General features: G+C 40.3%; 1 protein-coding gene across 1 annotated transcript in view; it reads left to right on the forward strand.

The window, feature by feature from the left end:
- Positions 1 to 19,663, forward strand: part of TTC39A (tetratricopeptide repeat domain 39A) — a 29,994-nt gene that overhangs the window by 5,305 nt on the left and 5,026 nt on the right. The window contains exons 3-15 of the mRNA XM_010182681.1: positions 1,253 to 1,384; positions 2,034 to 2,110; positions 2,628 to 2,695; positions 4,457 to 4,521; positions 4,723 to 4,822; positions 5,402 to 5,467; positions 10,769 to 10,877; positions 11,520 to 11,587; positions 11,718 to 11,777; positions 12,552 to 12,713; positions 15,301 to 15,392; positions 16,423 to 16,543; positions 18,860 to 18,971. Coding sequence (XP_010180983.1) covers positions 1,253 to 1,384; positions 2,034 to 2,110; positions 2,628 to 2,695; positions 4,457 to 4,521; positions 4,723 to 4,822; positions 5,402 to 5,467; positions 10,769 to 10,877; positions 11,520 to 11,587; positions 11,718 to 11,777; positions 12,552 to 12,713; positions 15,301 to 15,392; positions 16,423 to 16,543; positions 18,860 to 18,971 — 1,232 coding nt within the window. The remainder of the gene's footprint in view (positions 1 to 1,252; positions 1,385 to 2,033; positions 2,111 to 2,627; positions 2,696 to 4,456; positions 4,522 to 4,722; positions 4,823 to 5,401; positions 5,468 to 10,768; positions 10,878 to 11,519; positions 11,588 to 11,717; positions 11,778 to 12,551; positions 12,714 to 15,300; positions 15,393 to 16,422; positions 16,544 to 18,859; positions 18,972 to 19,663) is intronic.

A 19,663-nucleotide genomic window follows, 5' to 3' on the forward strand; every position in this document is an offset into this window, starting at 1 on the left:
GGAGTTAAGGACAGCCACAAAACATGGACTTCAGTGGAGCCGAAAGGTTACACACCTCCTTTGACCTGCTGGCAGCAACCAGATGCCATTAGCCCCGTTTGAGGCAAGGGCAGCTGCTGGCACACCACTTTGTGCTTGAGAGAAAAAGGAAATGAAGGGGCTCGTTTTGAGAAACAGACACCTAAAGTCCACGTATTGAGAGTAGGCTTGCTGTAGGAGGAGATCCTGTTGGAAGGATATCCTTGTTTGACAGCAAATATGTTTTAATATTCCCTGCCATATAGAATGATCTGATTTATTCTAGAAGTGTGAACAATTGAAATAGCAGTTGTTGCTCTTTAGTGATACTTGTCTAAGTCTTGCTGTTTGTCAGGAGTTGATTGGCAAGGTCTACAGAGAGTTTCTGTGGCAGGAATTCATCTGAGCTTTCCCTTCACTGTATTTCCCAAGTCGTCCTTATTGGACCCCTAGGCCTGAAGATACTTTGATTCATTTGCAAAGCATTATAACACACATGGGTACTGGCTGGATGCTGTAAACATGCAATGTGTAAACTCTTCTGCCAGAGGAAAGGTGCTGGTGATGGCTGCAGGTAGGAGATAGTTGTTTTCCTTGCACTAATGCCAAAGTTTTTTAGCTTTCTGTGAAAGAAGCACCATCTGAAATCCCACAGAAGAATATTTAAGGTGAAGAAATTGGAGTGGAAGGTTGGCAGAAAGGAAGAGGAGGAAAAAAGCTGTAATATTTGGTGTAGACTGGAATGCTTCCAGTGGGAAGATCTGTTTGAAGAGAACTCTACTTTGTCTGTGGTTATAGTGTTGTGTTACTTATCTCTTTGAGTCTGTCCTGAGTAATTGTCCCAAAATAAAAGAACAATCAGGTGTTGTAATATTCATTACATACTCCATGAAAAAGACTTCTGATTCTGTGGTCCCTGAATGGCTAGCCAATGGTTAATTCCCATGCTTCATTATGTATGTTAAATACCTACCCTTGGCTCAGAATTGGAGCATCTTAGCACAGTTAGTTATTGCAACTTGTTGACGTGATTTCCCGTACAAGTCTCAATGTATTAGCATTTCTTGACTATTTTGCATATCCTTTGTATTATATTTGTAGCTTATTTAGCTCAAGACTGATCAGACTGGTGAGTTTCTGGAATTGGGTTTGGGTTTGTTTTTGAGAAGTAATAATATCAAACAAATTCCAGTAATCAAATCAGCTGTGCTTTGCATTTTATATTTTCTTGCAGAACTGAAGGTAGCATGTATCATGCACTGACTTATGCCACCATCTTGGAAATGCAAGCTATGATGACCTTTGATCCTCAGGACATACTGAATGCAGGAAACACAATGAAGGAAGCTCAAGCCATCTGTCAAAGGTAAGCATGGAGCAATTCAGTCAATAAATAGTCCCTTCATGGGAAAGTTTTGAAAGACATGCAGGTTAAAAAAGGAGATGTAATTTCATAGAAATCATAGGAAAACTGATTTGTTTTACCTGGGCTCCAGTTTGCAATTTAAATTGTTAATCATAGTTAAAATAGCTGGTTTTTCTTCTTGAAAACTTCAGCTTGCTACAGTATCAGATTTTTCTTGTTGATTAGATTCGTTTGTTTGGGGGTTTTGTTTGTTTGTTTGTGGTCCTATCTGTCGCCCTGGTTCTGCAGTGTCTGGAAGTTACTTACCATTTAGACACTGTAGAATCTCCCCATTTGGTGATGGCTGTACTGTAGCTAGCTGTCTTTGAGTCAGCTGTGCTCCCGCTCCTGTACACACACACACAAAATAAATCCAGAAACCCCCTTATCCCTTTCCTTCATCAAGATTTCTGCATGTGAAGGGTAAAAAACAGATCCCAGGAGGACCATGTTGACTTAAGTTCTGAATAGCTGAAGTTTGTATGTGTGGTAAGATGACAGGGTTGATGAGCCCTGGAGACACATTAGTGACTGCGTGCATGGCCAGCCGAAAGATACCATTCTCTGTTGATGCTTCGTGTTCAGAATGACTAAACAGACTTTTCTGCAGATTTAGGAAGAAATCTACAGTGGCTGACTCTATCAGCAACCTCATGCGTAGACAAAGCCTTGAACACTTTACTGAAGGTAACGTTATCTCTAACATGCATAATATTTTCGTCTTTTTTTGCTGCAGTTTGAAATGTGTAGAGTTGTTCACCCAACCTGCTTTTGCAGATTGTGAGTTCACTGACGAAATCACTGATTTCACATTTCCAAAATTGCTGGATCAGTGTTTTGGCAATTGCTTTGTCACCACGTCCAAAATTACCAACTTTTTTTGTTGATTGGTGAAGCAGCATTTCCAAAAATTGCTGGGGGAAAAAAAAATACCTAGAAAGAAGTAGAAAAGTGCCTACAAAGGTTCTAGGTCTAGAAAGTCCTGGAAATCACCAGAGAAGTTCCTGCAAAGTTTCTGTAACTGTGCGTCATTACTGTTTGTAGTTACTTCAGTAGTCCAGAACTGAAACAGTAGAGCAAATTTGGAAAAGATTTTTCTTGGTTTGAAGCTCTGTGATCTTATTGCTATGTTAATGGGCTAAGTGTTTTTTGGTTACCTCTTGTCTGTTTGATTTGTTTTCTTCCCTGCTCCATGTGATACCAGAGGAAATCCATGCAGAAATTTGCTATGCTGAATGTTTACTTCAGAGAGCAGCACTCACATTCCTACAGGTATGGATTCCTGCATTTCCCCTGGGGAAAAAAAGTGCATACCATACAGGTTTATTTTCTTAAAATTTATGAATTGTTAAAGACTCTTGTTTGACCTAATGGTGTAAAACACTTTCATCTGGATTAAATCTGGATTTTGTCTGGGTTATCTGCTGATGAGATAGTAGAATGTTTTGTTATCACTCGTGATTATCTAAAACTGCTTATCTCAATACACATAGCACTGAGTCCTCTGTGACGCCCTTTCTCCAGTCCCTTTGGGTGTGTGAAATGTAACTGCAGTAAGCACCAATTTTCAAATAGTGTGTGTTGGGATATCAGATTTTAAAAAGTGGGGGGGATGGTGGGGAAGAGGTGGTCACTGAAGCTGTGCTTTGCTGGGATGCCAGCAACACTTGTTGCAGTCAGGCTGGTGTTTGCTTTCCCAGGACTGCTTTCTCACTCTGTTCTTGAGCAGCTATTGTGGTCTGCGTATCTATTAGGCTCCACACATGCTTTCTGCTAAATAGTGCTGCCTGCCTTTAAAAGAAGGGGAGCTTGCTCTCTCCTTTGAATTTTATCTGTCTGTGCTAATGAAGCTTGGTTTGTTTGATGGTTCCACATTAGCAATGCTTACCTGGGCTGCAGCTTGCAATTTAAATTGTTAATCACAGTTAAAATAACTGATTTTTCTTCTTGATTTGGCTGCATTTGCTGTAGGACAGTGAGCCTCTTCATCTTTGCAGAGGGAATAATAAAAGTCGCATTCGCAAAGGGCTTTTGCTTCTTGGCTCAAAGATACTGATGAAAAATGAAAAGCAGGTGGTGATTTTATAGTGTTTGGGAGTTGCCCAATGGGCTCTGATGTATGTTGCTTATGGTAGGTTATGAACTGTGCAACCTGTGAGAAACGCGCTCACAAAATGCAAATTTAGAGACAGATAAATTCCATGAAGCAAAGGTTTATTAGCAGCATGGTGGGTGCATTCAAAAAGTGGGATGCTTGAAAAGCACACCTGCTAATTGGTTGAGGTTTATTTATAGTAATTCATTATCATAGCCACACATTTTTACAAAGTTATTTACATATTCCAGTTTTCCGGGGAAATCTTTCACCTCAGTTTCCGCCTGCTGTTCCATGCACACTCAAATCCTGGGGTGGTTGTTGAGGGTCGCAGGGATGAAGGCTCATTGTCTTCATTGCTGTAAACTTTCACCTTTGTTGTCTCTGTGTAACCAGTCCAGATTTAAGCCAGCTTCTTGCAGCTGTGTCAGCCATGTGTTACCATGCCAGTATGGATCTCATAGATGCGTGAATATTCAGACCAGAAAGAGCCGTATCCTGCATAACTTCACTTACCCTGCTTCCTTTTTAGGGTGTGAAACTATATTCTGTAGACTCTTGAGGATGGGCAGTTATCTGTATCTGGTGCTGAGCCAGGAAATGTTCAGATCCTCACTGTGCTGAAGGACAAATGAGAGAAAGCTATTTTTTGAAACAGCCACAAATGCATGTACTTTAGGTGCCGTTCATTTGCTTAGTGCAAATTCAGATGGTCCAAAGGGGGCTACACTGATCACAGAAGGCATCAAAATACAGTGTATATGTCTGAACACAGTAACGTTATTTACATATAGAAAGGAAATCCTAAATCCATGTATTATCTCAGAGACATATTGTCTATGTCACTATGGTTATGTTCAAGGCATGTGTTTATCTCAAGAAAACAAAAGCTCTTTATAATGCTTATAAATACTGTTAATGTGTTTCCTTTCCAACAGGATGAGAGTATGGTTAGCTTTATAAAAGGAGGCATCAAAGTCCGAAACAGTTACCAAACATACAGGTAAGTCAGCGTGATGATGTGATTAAGTGGCCTCTTTCTTAAATTCAACTAAATGTTATAGGTGGTGTTCACCTGAGTGAGGTGACACATTGGCCTCTTTTGAACTGCTATGTAGTTAAAGGTAATTGGATTACTCTCTTACTGAATTGTAATTAATCATTTTATTTACTGACAGTGTAACAGAGTCTTGTGCATTTTCAGGGAGCTGGACAGTCTCATACAGTCTCCACATTACGTCAAAGGGGAGAACCATCTTCATTTTGAGGGAGGTGTAAAACTTGGAGTTGGAGCATTTAATTTGGTATGTACTGAGAGCTTTTCTCTTGAGCTGAAGTCTTGCAACCTCCTGAAAACGATCTGAACTGAAACACTGGAGAAGTTTCACTGACATCAGTGTTACTGATCATGCAGTTAAAGTGCATCTGCTGACACTTGCAGGATCCCAGCCTCTGGTCTAAGAACGTCTGATAGCAATACACTTCAGAAATAAAGAGACTGCTACCTGCAACGTAGACAATACTGCTCTGCCTGTGCAGACCCGCTTGCGCATCCTCTCAGGGAAATTATCAACTGAGAAGTTACCTAATTTCTGAAGTATCCAAGAAGTACTGGAGTTACTGAGCGTGTGCTGTGTAAACTTATTTCTATGCATGCAATCCTGGAACCACAGCCTCTCTGTATTAGACAGATATTTCTGTTTAAATTGTATGTAAAATGTAGCAGATGTATACATTTACCCAGAAAAGTGTCAGACATATAAAGATGTTCTTAGTAATTTTAGCGATTATTTCTTGTGTTTGGAAAAGTTGTTGGAGGCAGTTGTAGGTAGCTGAGAGGCAGAAAATCTATTACTGCATAACTGTTGCATTTCTTTCTGTAGGCATTGTCCATGTTTCCCGCACGGATTCTGAGATTACTGGAGTTTGTTGGATTTTCTGGAAACAAGGTAAATGTGAACTACTGGTACTGGTACATTCCTGTCACTCTTAAATTAAAGAATGAAGACGGAGTTTTCTCTCTTCTTCCTCACATTAGCCGTAACCTTCCAAAACACTGATGAGTATCACATGCGCACTGTTGGCACTGATGCTTTCATGCAGTTCAGTCTTCCTATATATTTTTTTTCTGAACGATTACACTTCAGAGATTGTTGTAGCATTGTTCAGTGATGATACAGTTAGGAAACATGATAAAGACAATGGCTAATACAATGATGTTGACATATTTAATTTTTTTAGTTACTGGTCCTTTGATGTATGCTTGTGCTTTGAAATCCATAGCCCAAAGTGTATTCTTAGCCTTTAAGGTATTCACTTACTTGATAGCTACTGTCATTGTGGTATCTGAATGTCCCTGACAGGTTCCTGTGTGACATCCAGTTGGGAATTTCTGTTTAAAAGCAAGGAGCTTTTGGCGGAGCGTGGACTAGAACTCAGAATGACTAGGAGCTGTTTCACAAGCAATAGACAACAATCTATATAGTTCTACCTGTCAGTTATGAAGACGAGCGTCTAAAGCAAAAGTATTCTCCTAGAAATGTAAGGGCAATTCATGTACCAGCAGATCTGATTACTGCAGATTAAAATTGTCCCTCTGATTGATTTCTGTTGTTTCCTTTTGGCCCTTGGATTTCTTGTACGGCTGTGAGTGGGCTGATATTTGTGTTGATGAGTCAGCTACTGTTTCAGTTTTTTAATAACTCACTGGAGCATGACCTAGATTACCATAAATATAAGTAAAAACCTGCTGTCTGCACACCATAAAAAGGAGTATTTTAAAAATGTTGATCAAAGTTCATTGATGTTCATTTATTTTAATATCCTAAAAAATGTCTTCCTGCATTTAACATGAGTCAGATGCCTAAAGCCAAAAGCAAAATTGCAGTTGCATTTGCAGTCCTTCCCAGTGGTGGTTTTCCAGAGCTAGCAACAGGAAGCTGTCTCCTGCAGTACAGACAAGGTAAAAGAAACAGTGACAAGAGGAGAGGGAAATTTTGGGTTTCCTGTGCTGTGCCCCATTTAGAAGAAAGGAGTTTTGAATACATCTGTGTTTGATCTTGCAGTCTTTTCCATTAAATGCTCGTGGTGAACATCGGATCGTGCAGAAGACAGAAGAGCCATGGTTAATGCCTTGAGCTGTTTGCAGTTTACCTGAGACAGCCACAGTGCACTGGAGCACAGGTTGCTTTTGGTGCAGGTCATGCGTTTATGAAAACTGGATATAAAATTGCATTGCGGTATCTTCCACAATACCAGTCTGCCTTGAAGCCAGCAGATTTGCCCCTAGGGACTCTTCTTGTCTCTCAGACACGTTGTGTCTGATAGTAAATGAGGACATGCCCAAAGCTCCGTTACTTCCTAAGCCATTTGTGGGCACCGTGGACAATATGATCAACTTAACAGCAGTCTGGACTCTCAAAATAGAAGATACGATAAGATCAAGAAAATATAAAAGTAGCCTGAGGCCACGTTTGTTCCCTTTGAGTCCAAGATGTGCCAGTTGTGCTCTTGTCACTGTTGAAGCTCCTTTCCGCTGTATCATTAATCAAAATATGGGCCTATTTGTGTTTAATGGCATAGGTCCTGTGTTTTGCCCAATTTTGTGAGAGTTTTTTTGTGGGCACACCATCAGGTGCACTGTGCTGGGGAGACGTGCCTTCCTCACGCACTGGATGGTAGGTGGAGTGTGAGTCCTGTCTGGACTGTTGTGTTTGATGAGAACTAGCTTGTGATGTGAGATCAGAACAGTCCTTGCATTATCTCCCATGTAAGCATTGAACCATTCTTACTGACTCCACTGCCAGGTCCCAGGCTAATATTTTACTCTTGTTCTTATTTTATAGATTATTGCAAATACTCTGCTGCTAAACTGTAGAAAAGTTTGACATGAGCCCACAGTATGTTAAGTGCAGTTTGTCAGGGAGTCAGATGACAGCATGATTTCAGAAGGCAGGAAAACTTACAGATAGAACCAGTCTCTTTCAAATTACACTTTTTTTATGTGGGAGGACGTTTCCCCCAAAGTAGCTAAGCTGAAGAATAATTTCAATCTGTCTGTTTGTAATAAATTGAATTCCAGTTTCCCATTAAGCATCTTTTTATATTACATATTGGTCTCTTTGCAAATTTTAAATGAAGGTTAAATCTAAAATTATTTCATGGGATACATTCAGATGCCCTGTCTAACGGTTTAATTAGTTCTTTGTAAAAGCTGTTAGTGGTATCCATCCTCATTGCTAAGCCTGCAATAATGTGATCAGGTCATGGGACATGAACGATGACCTTGCTTTGCTTTCATTCTGAAGATCCCTAATTAAAATAGAGTGATTTAAAAATACCATTCAGGAGCTTTTGCTTCAGGAAAGTAGATGGGTTTAAGTTGGTGGCAGCTGAAATGTACACGAACCAGTCTCAGCGTTGTCTGATGATGGTTTTGAACGGTGTCCTTGTTGGTCCTGCATTCACTGAGGGAATCCCCACTGCTCCTGTGGGGAGTCCTGAGTGACAGAGCATTGGACGCCTTGGGACAAGGACCAAATCAGTGAGATACTGATGTAGTATAATGTAGTGACAGTCTTGGAAATTAAGAGGTTGTGGGATGTTACAAGCAAAGGTGAGGGTTTTCATATCAGATCACTTTTGTCTCTAAGAAGTGTCATTGCTCCCTGCTCTGCATTATGCCGTGTGCCCTTCAGAGTAACTTACATTTTGCGTGGAAACAAAACCTAAATGTGTTAATGTCATTTAAGTATTTTGGAGAAATTATGAACACTTATTGCCTTGACATCTTTTTTTATGTTGTGGCATTATGTCCTGTAATAGGCTTTGTTTGGAATTTCCCTCCTGGTGTTCAGGGATTGCTCGTATCACCTGTGGCATAGGTGTGTGTCGCGGTAGGGACGGACAGAGCGACAAGACAACAAGTGTTGGCGCAGCACAAAAAGCCTTTATTGTTTTTCTTCCTCATCTATTTATACTCTCTTTCCCCAGATGTGTCATCTTCTCATTGGTTCAAAGTTACTGTGTTTCTTTTTTATTGGATAATATTTTCACAGTTCATCACAACTCACCACTTCCGCCAAAGGAACACGTACGCCTCAGTTTGCTATCAGCACTTTCCTCAAATCCCAGTCTGCTGTCAGCACTTTCCTCAAACTTGTTTACCTTGTGGCTCTTCTTGTTCCTGTTTACTCTCTCAAGGGTAGACTGGCATCTTCTCAAGGTTAGAGTCACCCTGTCTAGGGGCCTCAGTCCAGCTGAGGTTCCCCACAGGTGTGGGAGGTATCTATGGGTTAATTATGGTTAGAAGGTGTGTCCTGACAATTAAAGATAAAATACTCACTTAGTGACTGGCACCAGTGCATGTCATTTGTTTGCAGTTGTAGCTGCTTGTGATTTAGTTCTCGATTCCTCAGTTTGATCCCCAGTGAGGATGACATGGGAGTATTGACCAACTCATGACACCTCGAGTAATAAAATTTGTTTCCGTATCATTCTTCGTGCTATTCACAAATGTGATCAGCATTCATTTTATATATATTTTTTATTATATGGAAGATATCATACACTTTAAGGCCTACTATCAATGTAGTGAAGGCTTAGTGAAATAGCCAGGCTGAAGATTTTTCACTTCAAAAAAAATTTACTTTGGAAATCTACTTTGGATTTGTTTTCTGCCGAGATTCATCCCACAGAATGTTTTGTCTTACTTTCACTTCACAGTGACATGGTGCTGCTTTTTTAAACATCCAAATATTTGTGGTTTTCATCTGGGCAGTTTATAGAAGCTGAATATATAATATTTTATTACTTATCTGCATCAATCTAACTTTTGCTCTCAGCAGAATATCAAGTTGGCTTGATTTTGCCAAGTGCTTGATTTCCACTAAGTCATTGATTTTCGGTAATGATTTTACTATATTTTAATTTCTTCTGAAGTCACATGAAAGGCAGTATTTTCACTATTTTGTCCAGGCTAGATGTCATACTAATTGACCTGCAAATACGTGTGTTAATGGTTCCTTTTCCTATAACAGTAGTTAATGTAATAAAATTAGATTTTTAAAAAAAACACGAAATAGCTGTATTTATGTGAAAGCACTTTACCACAGTAGTTAAGTGAAGAAATATATGTATGATGAGAATTACAGAGGCTGCAGGGTTTGCACGGTAATTGGTAAAGGTGACGTACATAACACTTCTCTGTTGACAAGGACACGCACAAGATGAAAGTCTGTGTCGATGCCATGCTCCGAGTGCTCACTCTGGTACCTGCCACAGTGGCTCCCATAGACTTCCCTCAGGGTCCCTATTTATAGTGTAGCTGGTTTGAAGAGACGTCTTTATAGCCTCATGCATGCTATTCCAGTAACTTTCCATTGCAGTATTCGTATGACTTTTAAACAGTGCAGTATTAGGATTAGTATGACTTTTAAAAGTATGACTTTTAAACAGGATTTTCCCCAGCACACAGTGGACGTTACTGTGTGTATTTACTGGTAGGCAGCTCTCGTGTTTAATACATTTACGTATTTATATTCTTGCTGTTGATATCGTGGAGCCAGTCCTAGAATGGTCTGTTAAATGTTGTTGCCTCAGGAGCTTGAATCCTTGAAGTTGCTCATCCATCATGCTCTCAGCTAGTGGAAATATAGCATTATACTTGGTTGCATTAGATCTTCCCAAAGGGAACAGAAATAATCTTTTCATCATATTTTTCCACTCGTGGTACTGGATCAACGTATTTGCAAAGCTGCTTTTGTTCCCAGCATACTTCAAAACCATCCTTTTGGCCTGTCAACTTTTTTCAGATTTTTTTTTTCTGGGTATCTTTTACTTGCTTATGCAGTGAATAACAGCAAACGTGGTTACGCCGTGCAATGGCGATACATGCTATTTGCCTTGCATTTCAAAATTCTTTTGTTTTTTGTTTCTGGAATGCTGTTTAGCAGCACTGTTTAGCACAACGTAGTGATAAGTTGTCTCTCATGTTGTGAGACATGTTACCCGTGTAATACATCCCAAGTTGCTGCTCTGTCGTCACGTGTTTTCCAGGCTAAGCAGTAACTCTGTGAAAGACTGTTAGATAAATTCCTATGTGTATTTTTAGCTTTGATTGCTATGTAAACAGTGCATTTTTGAAATACAGTGTGTGAGCAGCCTGTAGGTGACGCTGCAGAAGTTTACAAACGAAAACACAGCTTTGATTCTTTTCCAATGCTTTGTCCTCCTCACCTCTGTTTGCACAGGAGCATGGTCTGCTGCAGCTTCAAGAAGGAGCATCATCATACAGCTTTAGGTCGATGCTGTGTACCATGCTGTTGCTTTGCTATCATACTTTCATGACCTTTGTGTTAGGTAAGATTGTTTATAATAACTCTTGGATTTGGTTAGTTCTTGTGGGACGCAGAGGGGGAAAAGATGATTCCATCACCTACTTGTTGGTGAATTGTTTGTTCATGATCAGATTAAATATAACTCATTTGTGGGTAATTTTGCAATAGTGATCATAACTGAAGAGAGTGTCTTAATCTTCAAGATGGAAAATAGTTTAACACTTAAAAAGGGAGATGATGGGGACAGCAAAGGAAGTTGTGAGAACTAAAGCTGTTTTCAGTAGTTAGGTGCATTCTTGGGAGGTTGAAATAATATCTGCAAGTGATGACTTACTGAATAGTATGTTCATGTTAATATGTCATCCCTGACTTTTTTGGGAGGTGATAGCTTCCCACTAAGACATACTTCCCTGTTATTTTCTGCTAAAGCTTTATACAATATGTGTTTGTCTATATAGAAGTGAGTTTTCAAGTCAGCAAGCATAGTGTTGTTCAGGTCTCCCTGCTTGCTGGCTTAGTGAAACACCAGCCTGTATTTATGCCTTAACTATCAATGAGAGGAATTTGCAGATTGGCCAGATGAAGATGCCTAATCGATACCTTGCGTTCCTGTTCTTTTTTCTTTTCTCACTATTTTTATCACTTGCATTTTTATGCATTCTAGGGACAGGAAAAGGAAATGTTGAGGAGGCAGAAAGACTACTTAATCCTTATTTGGCTCGCTACCCAAAGGTAAAATGGATCGTAATTTAGTTTGGTATGATCCTTTAATGTTTTCTTGACAAATAACAAAGATCTAGACTGTATAGTCAGCTTGAAAACTGTTATAGAATTCTTGTATTTTTATTATTATTTATTACAGGGAGCCATATTCCTGTTTTTTGCAGGCAGGATAGAAATACTAAAGGGCAATATTGATGCGGTAAGTAATCCTTTTGCTCGTGGAAGAGTAAGTTTCAAAGGCTTTAGAAAAACTCCTCCAGGAACAGTGTTTCCATTTTGGCTAATGCTTCCTGTGGCTTTGGCCTTATATGTAATTTATAGTTTAAGAATTACAAATAGGGATTTTGAAAACTTTATTGGCTGGCTTGTTTGACCATCTCGTTTTGCTGCCCTTCTTAATTTCTGCTGATAATCTAGGCTGCCAGTATTAAAGTCACAGTTTTCTCATTTTCTTCCCTATCCTGAAGCAAGTTGTGCCTTTAATAACATCCAGTGGTAGTCCTTTGCCTTCAGTCTGAGTGGAGAATCGTACAAGACTTGAAATAATTAGGGAGGTGAAGAATGCGTGTCCAAAATACTCTGCGACAGAGTATCAGCTGGTGTGTGGTGCGGTAGCTCCCTTGAAATCTTTGAAGCTGCAGCAATAAATGTCAACTGTGCATCTGTCCTCTGACTTTAGTTTCCCAGTTTCCCTGGACAAGCATTCATTTTGCCTATGCTTAGGTCATACTATAACTTCCAGGAATGGGGAGCTCTGTGGCAGGGCTAAACTTCCTAGCGCCAGGATGACTGTGGAGCCAGTTGTCTCTTGTGTGAAGCCAGCAGATGTGATTTTGGGGAATACTGGGCTGTTGATAATTTGGAAGTTGCAGGAGCCGTGCCAGCAGATCATGGAGCCCCAGTGTCTGTTACAGCACTGGTGTACGTGTGTTTACACTTGATTAAGATAGTGTTTGGAAATCTCTGTGTTTAGGCAGTTAATAGGTATGAAGAATGCTGCGAGGCTCAGCAATACTGGAAGCAGTTTCATCACATGTGTTACTGGGAGCTCATGTGGTGCTTCACCTACAGGCGCCAGTGGAAAATGGCTTTCTTCTATGCAGACCTGCTAAGCAAAGAAAATACGTGGTCAAAGGTAAGTTAGGAGGAACAGGAGGGTGGAAGGCCTTGTAGTGTCTATTAAGTTCCAGTCAGACTGAGTTGATTTTTTTTGTAGCTTTGAAGGTGGAGATTGTAAAACAAAACCTGGTCTGCTGTGGTTCTTATGGAACAATGTGAATTGCAGACATTCAAACCTGAACAGGTTGTGGGCATGTTGATGGGGTCGTAATCACGACGAGAAAAACTTATCTACGCAGTTGCAGATAAGCAGGCACTTCTTTATTGCAGCACTGGGATGACACAGAGGGTAGCTCCTCTAATTGTGCTCCGATGCCCCTACATTTTCACAGCCTATTTATACGTTTTTAACAAAGCAAAATCATACGAGCATGCATAAGATGATCACCTTTTACTCTGCCCCTCACCTTGGTTGGTTCCCCGCTATCACCCCACATAAGACATTGGATTACCCCTATATGATTTTTGACACACTGAGGGGGAAAAAAAAAAGGTTACGGCCTATTCTTATAGTGGTCTGACCACAGCTACTATCCTTCATGCTGTTCTTTAATTCTTCTCTCGAGCGTGTTAAGTGCCTTCTCTAAGTACTTATACTAATATATATTGCAGTCTTTTTCTTAACTTTGCAGTTTAAACAAATACCTATTATAACTACTTAATCATCAGCTCACTTTAACTACCTTGATCAGTCAAAGTGTTCTTTTAACTCTACTGCTGAAACAAATACCTACTTTAATCGGCCAGAATTCTCTCGTGACTGTAACAGGCAAACAGAAATCTTTTGGGCCTGACTTGTAGATGAGGAACAGCTTGTTAAAGATGTTCTGCTACGTATTGACTGGTTGTGTCATCAACACATTGCAATTACAGAATCTCAGAATTAGAATCACAGAATATCAGGAGTTGGAAGGGACCTTTGAAGGTTATCCAGTCCAACCCCTGCCAGAGCAGGATCACCCAGACCAGGTCACACAGGAACACGGCCAGGCGGGTTTTGAATGTCTGCAGAGAGGGAGACTCCACCACCTCTCTGGGCAGCCTGGGCCATGCTCTTGCACCCTCACAGTGAAAAAGTTTTTCCTCATCTTCAGCTTGAACCTCCTGTGCTCCAGCTTGGGACCGTTGCCCCTTGTCCTGGCATTGGCTGTCACTAAGAAGAGCCTGGCTCCTTCCTCCTGACACTGCCCTTTCCCAATGGATCCCCATGAATGAGGGCACCCCTCAGTCTCCTCTGCTCCAAGCTCAAGAGCCCCAGCTCCCTCAGCCACTCACAAGGGAGATGCTCCACTCCCTCCATCATCTTTGTGGCTCTGCTGGACTCTTTCAAGCAGTTCCTGTCCTTCTTGACCTGAGGGCCCAGCACTGGACACAATATTCCAGATGCAGTCTCACCAGGGCAGAGCAGAGGGGCAGGAGAACCTCTCTGCCCTACAACCACACCCCCTCTCATCCACCCCAGGATGGCGTTGCCCTTCTTGGCCGCAGGGGCACATTGCTGGCTCATTAATGGTGCAAGTTGCCATTTCTTTCATTACATTATGGGTATGAGCCCTTTTGGTGATGAGTGAGGCTGGCCATGACGGCGCCTCCAGGATAATAAATATAATTAGAAGAGGCACCTTGCGCTCTGTGTCTGAAAGGGAGAAGCTCGTCCATCCAGAACCCTGGTAGCTTTCTTCCCTCTGTCTTTCCCCAAGCCCCAGGGAAATCTGTTAGAAGGGATGATGTCTGGCCAGGGTGTGTGTGTGGTTGATTGGGGATTTATTGGTTTGTTTCTTCTTAATGTGATCAGACTATGTGTGTGGGGATGGTACCTCTGTCTGTGTCGGAGAAGTGGAACCAAAACCAACGTTAAGGCCCAAGCAGCCAGGTGAGAGCAACTCTCTCGGTGCTCCCACTTGGGTGAAATTACGTGAGCTAAATGAAAGGTGGTCACATACATGCACTGTTAGATTCCAGTGTAAATAAATAATCACAGCTTAAAATATTCCAGAAAACTCCTGAAACTTATGATTACCGCAGACTTCTTGACGCAGTACTTACCAATCACCAACTGGTATTGTCTGCTATTGTAAAAGTAATAACATAGTCTGCTGCTTTGCTTTCCTTGGTTGCTGAATGTAGGATTGGTCAGGAACCCCTGTGAAATCAGTACAGTTCATAATCTGAAATAATGAAACCTTTCAAAAACTGTTTCGTGTTCTCTAGAATGTAATATTTGAGATATTCGACCAAGTTGTGATGAGATATGCAGAATATCTAGTAGTATTTCTTTTCTCTGAGCATGATCTTTCATAAGTTTCCTAGCATGCATTTCTGAGAGTGATAAAAATTCACTTTACACAGACATGACATTTGTTCTTGGAATGTGGACATAAAACATAAGCTGATTCAAAGTAAACAAAGACACACAATAAAAAAAATTTCTATACTCCACTTCCTACAATTCTTATCTCCTGCTTAAAATTCTGTAATATTAGGTCTGTTTGTGAGCAAAAGCAGCAAGTCCTTCCTTTTTGTTGCTCTTTTGTGCTTTATATCGGTAATGGTGATGCTGTAAATACATTTTTCTGTACAGATATTATTGATTGCATTTGCAGGCTACTTATATTTACATGAAAGCTGCTTATCTCAGTATGTTTGGACCAGATGACTGCAGTCCTTTTGGAGACAGCGAAGTTGAATTATTTAGGTAAAATCTGCTAACTCCCAGTTACAACAGTTTCCTGTCTTTTCACGTTGCGGTGTTGCAGGAAGAGTCTCAAAATTATTAATTGTGCAGTTTGGAAAATCTGCACAAATAGTATTGGATTGGTAAGAAATTGCAGAATGAAATATTCCCTTAGACTAAAGTGGAGCCTGAGCTCAGACAGCAGATTTCTACTGTCCTGGAAATATTTCAGAGGCAGGATATTAGGTCTGCCAGCCATACAGTGGCTGCTGCCGTTGCATGGAATATTCACACTCTTTGCCAGTCGTTTCCTTTATTCGAAATGGCATGGAAGATGAAATCCTTCAAGGGATTATGCTGCAAGATGTGTGCCTCCTTAGTGGAGACATCAGTACAACTTGATTCTTGGGTGTTGAGTCTGAGAGGAATATGGAATAGTTAAATAAGCAAGTGAATATATGCATTATTAATACATTGAGTTAACCTGATTGTAATATTTAAGCTTAAAAATGCCTAAACCTTGCTGGCCTGAAGAAAATGGATTACTTTGTTCTGTTGGGTTTTTTTTCTGTAAAATCTAAATAATACTTTTTAATGTGCTTATAATATATTGATACTTTTCAGGTTTTCCATATCTTATGTAATTATTACAAAGAGATTTCACTGGATTTGGGATCCATTACAAAGTGAAGCAGTTCAGTCTTTCGGAGGACGGGAGGAACACTGACAAAAGCTGGCTTGCCTCTTTCTTAGTCTGTGAAGAGGGATGGGCCCTTTATAAATTAGGTGCATCATCTAATTTGTTCTTTGGGTGGAGAAGAGTCCCTCTTCCTCCTGCTTGATAAAAGAGAAAGCCTAGAGATAAATGTGCCCTGCATAAAGACGGCTTTTGTGAATATGTATTGCTCGGCTTCCTCAGAGGTAGCAATAACTCAGTGTGTAACAGCTTTTTAAAGTTCTCTTTGGTTTGATTTTTTTGTAAGCTTGAATATTTTTTCCCAGAGGTTCACAGAGAAAAAAAAAATCCTTACATTTTCCTTTAATTTTTCAGGATTGTTCCCAGTCTGAAACTGAAAATTGCAGGGAAATCGCTCCCCACAGAGAAGTTTGCAATTCGGAAAGCTCGACGTTACCTTTCTTCAAACCCCATTCCTTTGCCTGTGCCACCTTTGGTAAGTCAGAAATACAGCTTCCCCCTTACTACCATTTTTGTCAATTCATGGAAATAAAGAGGAGATAATTAGAATAGTATCTGTCCGTGTTTCTAAGGTAAAACCTCTGCAGGAGACTGGAATGTTCCCAAAGCAAAGCCAAATGAATGCGAGGAATGCTGTAAAACTGGGGCATGCACCAGCCACAGGAAGCTAAGCCAGTTGTTTGCAACACGTAAATGTATTGCATGTGTAACTCATTATTCCAGCCATAGACTAGCATGCTCCTGACAGCTTGCTTTTGAATCACCTTTGAGGAACTTTGCCCTCGGTCTCTTCTGTCTTGTGTCATGTACTGAGGCTACTAAAAGGAGACTAAGGTACAAGTTGGGGGAAAATCACAGAAACAATGCAAAAATTGGGGATTGCATTTAAGCATCTGCTTTATGTGCCCCTGAATGTTTGCAATTTGGTGCACCCCCGAGCAACTCATGGGTGCTGGGATAAAGCAGCCTGATCCTTTAGCCACTCCAGAAAACCATTACATACTGTTGGTTTTTTATTTTATTTTTAATTTCTTTTTCCTGTAACGCTGGCCAGTTCCCCGTGGCCAGCTGAGAACGGCTACATAAGGCACCCATTGTCTCGCTCATGGTGTACTTCAAAATCTTTCTGCAAAGAACGCATAAAACAACATAAAAGGATTTTAATTCCGCAGGTTTGCCACGTGCAGTGGTGTTAACGTTTGCAGTGCTTTGAGCTGTTGTGTTTGAGAAACTGATGGACAAATAGTAAATACTCTTCAAGAAAATGCTGAATAAGAGCAGCCTCTTGGAGACACCACTGAGTAGTAACTTCTCAGCCCACCAGCCGGGTAATGTGAAACAGCGCTTCTTGAAGAAATGCAGTTGTTAGAGCATAGTGTGGATATTCACTAGGGGCCGCTTTCCACTAAGTCATAAGGCTTAGAGAAATAAGAGTCATAAGATGAGAGAAATAATTAGGTTACTTTGATTTGCCTTTCAGGTTTCAGAGACTGTAGAGAGTAAGAAGTGTACACACCTGGGGTCTGGCTGGGCTGTTCTAGTGGGATTTTAGCAGAACAGGTTCCTGTGCTACGGGCTCTCCTTGAAGTGGCCAGGCACTGCGTCCTTTGTTTCTGCTGCAGTTGCATTTCTGAGGCAGCAGATGCCGCAGCCCAACAGTTAAAAGCACTCGGAGGATGTGGAATTGGGTGCAGAATCTCATCTCTAGGATTTTTGTTTTCACTCTGAAGGGACTTGCTGGGAGAACTGAATCCTCAAACAAGTCTTAGCTCAGAGATTTAGCCTGGAATAAATATAGTCTGAGTAATTCTGTGTCAAAACCATGTTAAATCTGCACTGGATACGGTAAGTTCAGCATGGGTTTTCCAGTCAGTAGAGACCAGATAGTGAAAGCAGCAGTGACTGGGGTTAACACACTGCTTCATCTATTCTAGCCTGACAGCTTTTTGTACTGTACTTCCAGAACTCAGTTATTCTATACAAAAATTTTATTGAAAAGCTTTAAATTGTCAAATACAAACTAGGCTGTATAAATAAGTAGAAAAAGTAACTTGTCATGGGTACCACTCCGAAGTCTATATATAATCTTTCCATCTTTAACTTTGTGATTGCTAGTGGCAGTGGACACATTTGCTCTGGTGATATATTCGTAAGAGAGAACCCCAATAACAAATAAGAATTAAACCAATAGCTTTTAATAAAATTTACTGTAAGAACAATTGAATGGAAAAGAAGTTACTTTCTGTCTGAACATCAAACAAACCTGAGGAATTAAGGGGTTTACAGTTTGGCTCCAAAATTCTGTTGTTTTGCTTGAAGCTTGACCTAAAGGTTAAAGGTTTTGGTTTTCTTTTTGTTTTGTTGTCCTGAGATTTTGTATTTTCTCTGTGGAAGCAATGCATTGCAGTTAGTTATAGTTACTACTGCCCTATCTAGGACAGAACTGAAAAACAACAGGAGACCCTACTCAAGGGACAGTTAGCCATGGGCCATGAATGTTTCAAGTCTGCCCGTTTTGTTGGTACTTACCTTCATCTCTAAGTGAGATTGGGTTTGCAACTGTTGAAGCAGTCCTTGCATTGTGTGCAGTAAATGACTCTTTAGTTGTCTTCCAGGGCTAATTTATTCTGAAAACCAATGTAACAAGTTTTCAGTTGCAGTGAAAATACATAAAACTGACTTTTTATTTAAGGAATCTGTAATTTTTTCATCGTATAGAAGTAAACTAAAGTATTTGATAACCCCATTTATCCAGTACTCTAATGATGCTGTCATTTCTCCCTGACCCTAGGAAATGATGTATATCTGGAATGGTTTTGCTGTAATCGGAAAATGTCCCAACTTAACAGAAGGCATGTTAAAAACTTTAATTGAAGCAGAAGCAGCATTGGCAAGAAGTTCAGGTAATAGTGATATGGTTTAAGCAGGTATTTTACAGTGCAATAGTTTAAGATATTATCTGTGAATAAAGAGAAACTCTCATTGGTAAAGTAAATCTTATCATAGGAGAAACATAGATAATGAAACCATAAACTGTTTATGCAGATGGGAATAATTTTCCTTTTTAATATAGCAATAACTTAAAATAGTAGCAAGTGATTTTTACATCCACAGATGTGTATTACAAATAGTTTATGACATGTATTAAAGGACTGTTTATTTTGCTAGATCAAAATCAGCATATGCATCAACTTGATTTCTTGGATCGTGAAGCTTTGTTATTCTCAGATACTGTGTTTCAGTTTTGAAGGACAAATAAAAGGAGACAAGTCAGTCTTCTGTTTAAAAAGTGCTGTCAGTTTAGAATGTCAACAATGTCAGCAGATGCTGTAGAAAGCTGGGACACCAGGGATGCGCTTCCTTTGCGCTATGAGTGAGCATAAGATAAGGGACAGTACTGAACTGGAACGGGCACTGCTGCCACATCTCCTGCCCGTCTGTTCATTCGCCATCCATGAGAAAGTTCGACTGATGTTGTTTCTTCCCAGTCTTTCCCAGCTCCTATGGGAGTGCAACCAGTCTGCACAACTTTCCTCACAAAGTTTTCCCTTCCTACATAATCTTCTTATTGTTATATACTGCCTTCCTGCTGCAG

This window comes from Mesitornis unicolor, unplaced genomic scaffold (genome assembly GCF_000695765.1).
Source record: "Mesitornis unicolor isolate BGI_N332 unplaced genomic scaffold, ASM69576v1 scaffold2714, whole genome shotgun sequence".
Taxonomy (NCBI): Eukaryota; Metazoa; Chordata; class Aves; order Mesitornithiformes; family Mesitornithidae; genus Mesitornis; species Mesitornis unicolor.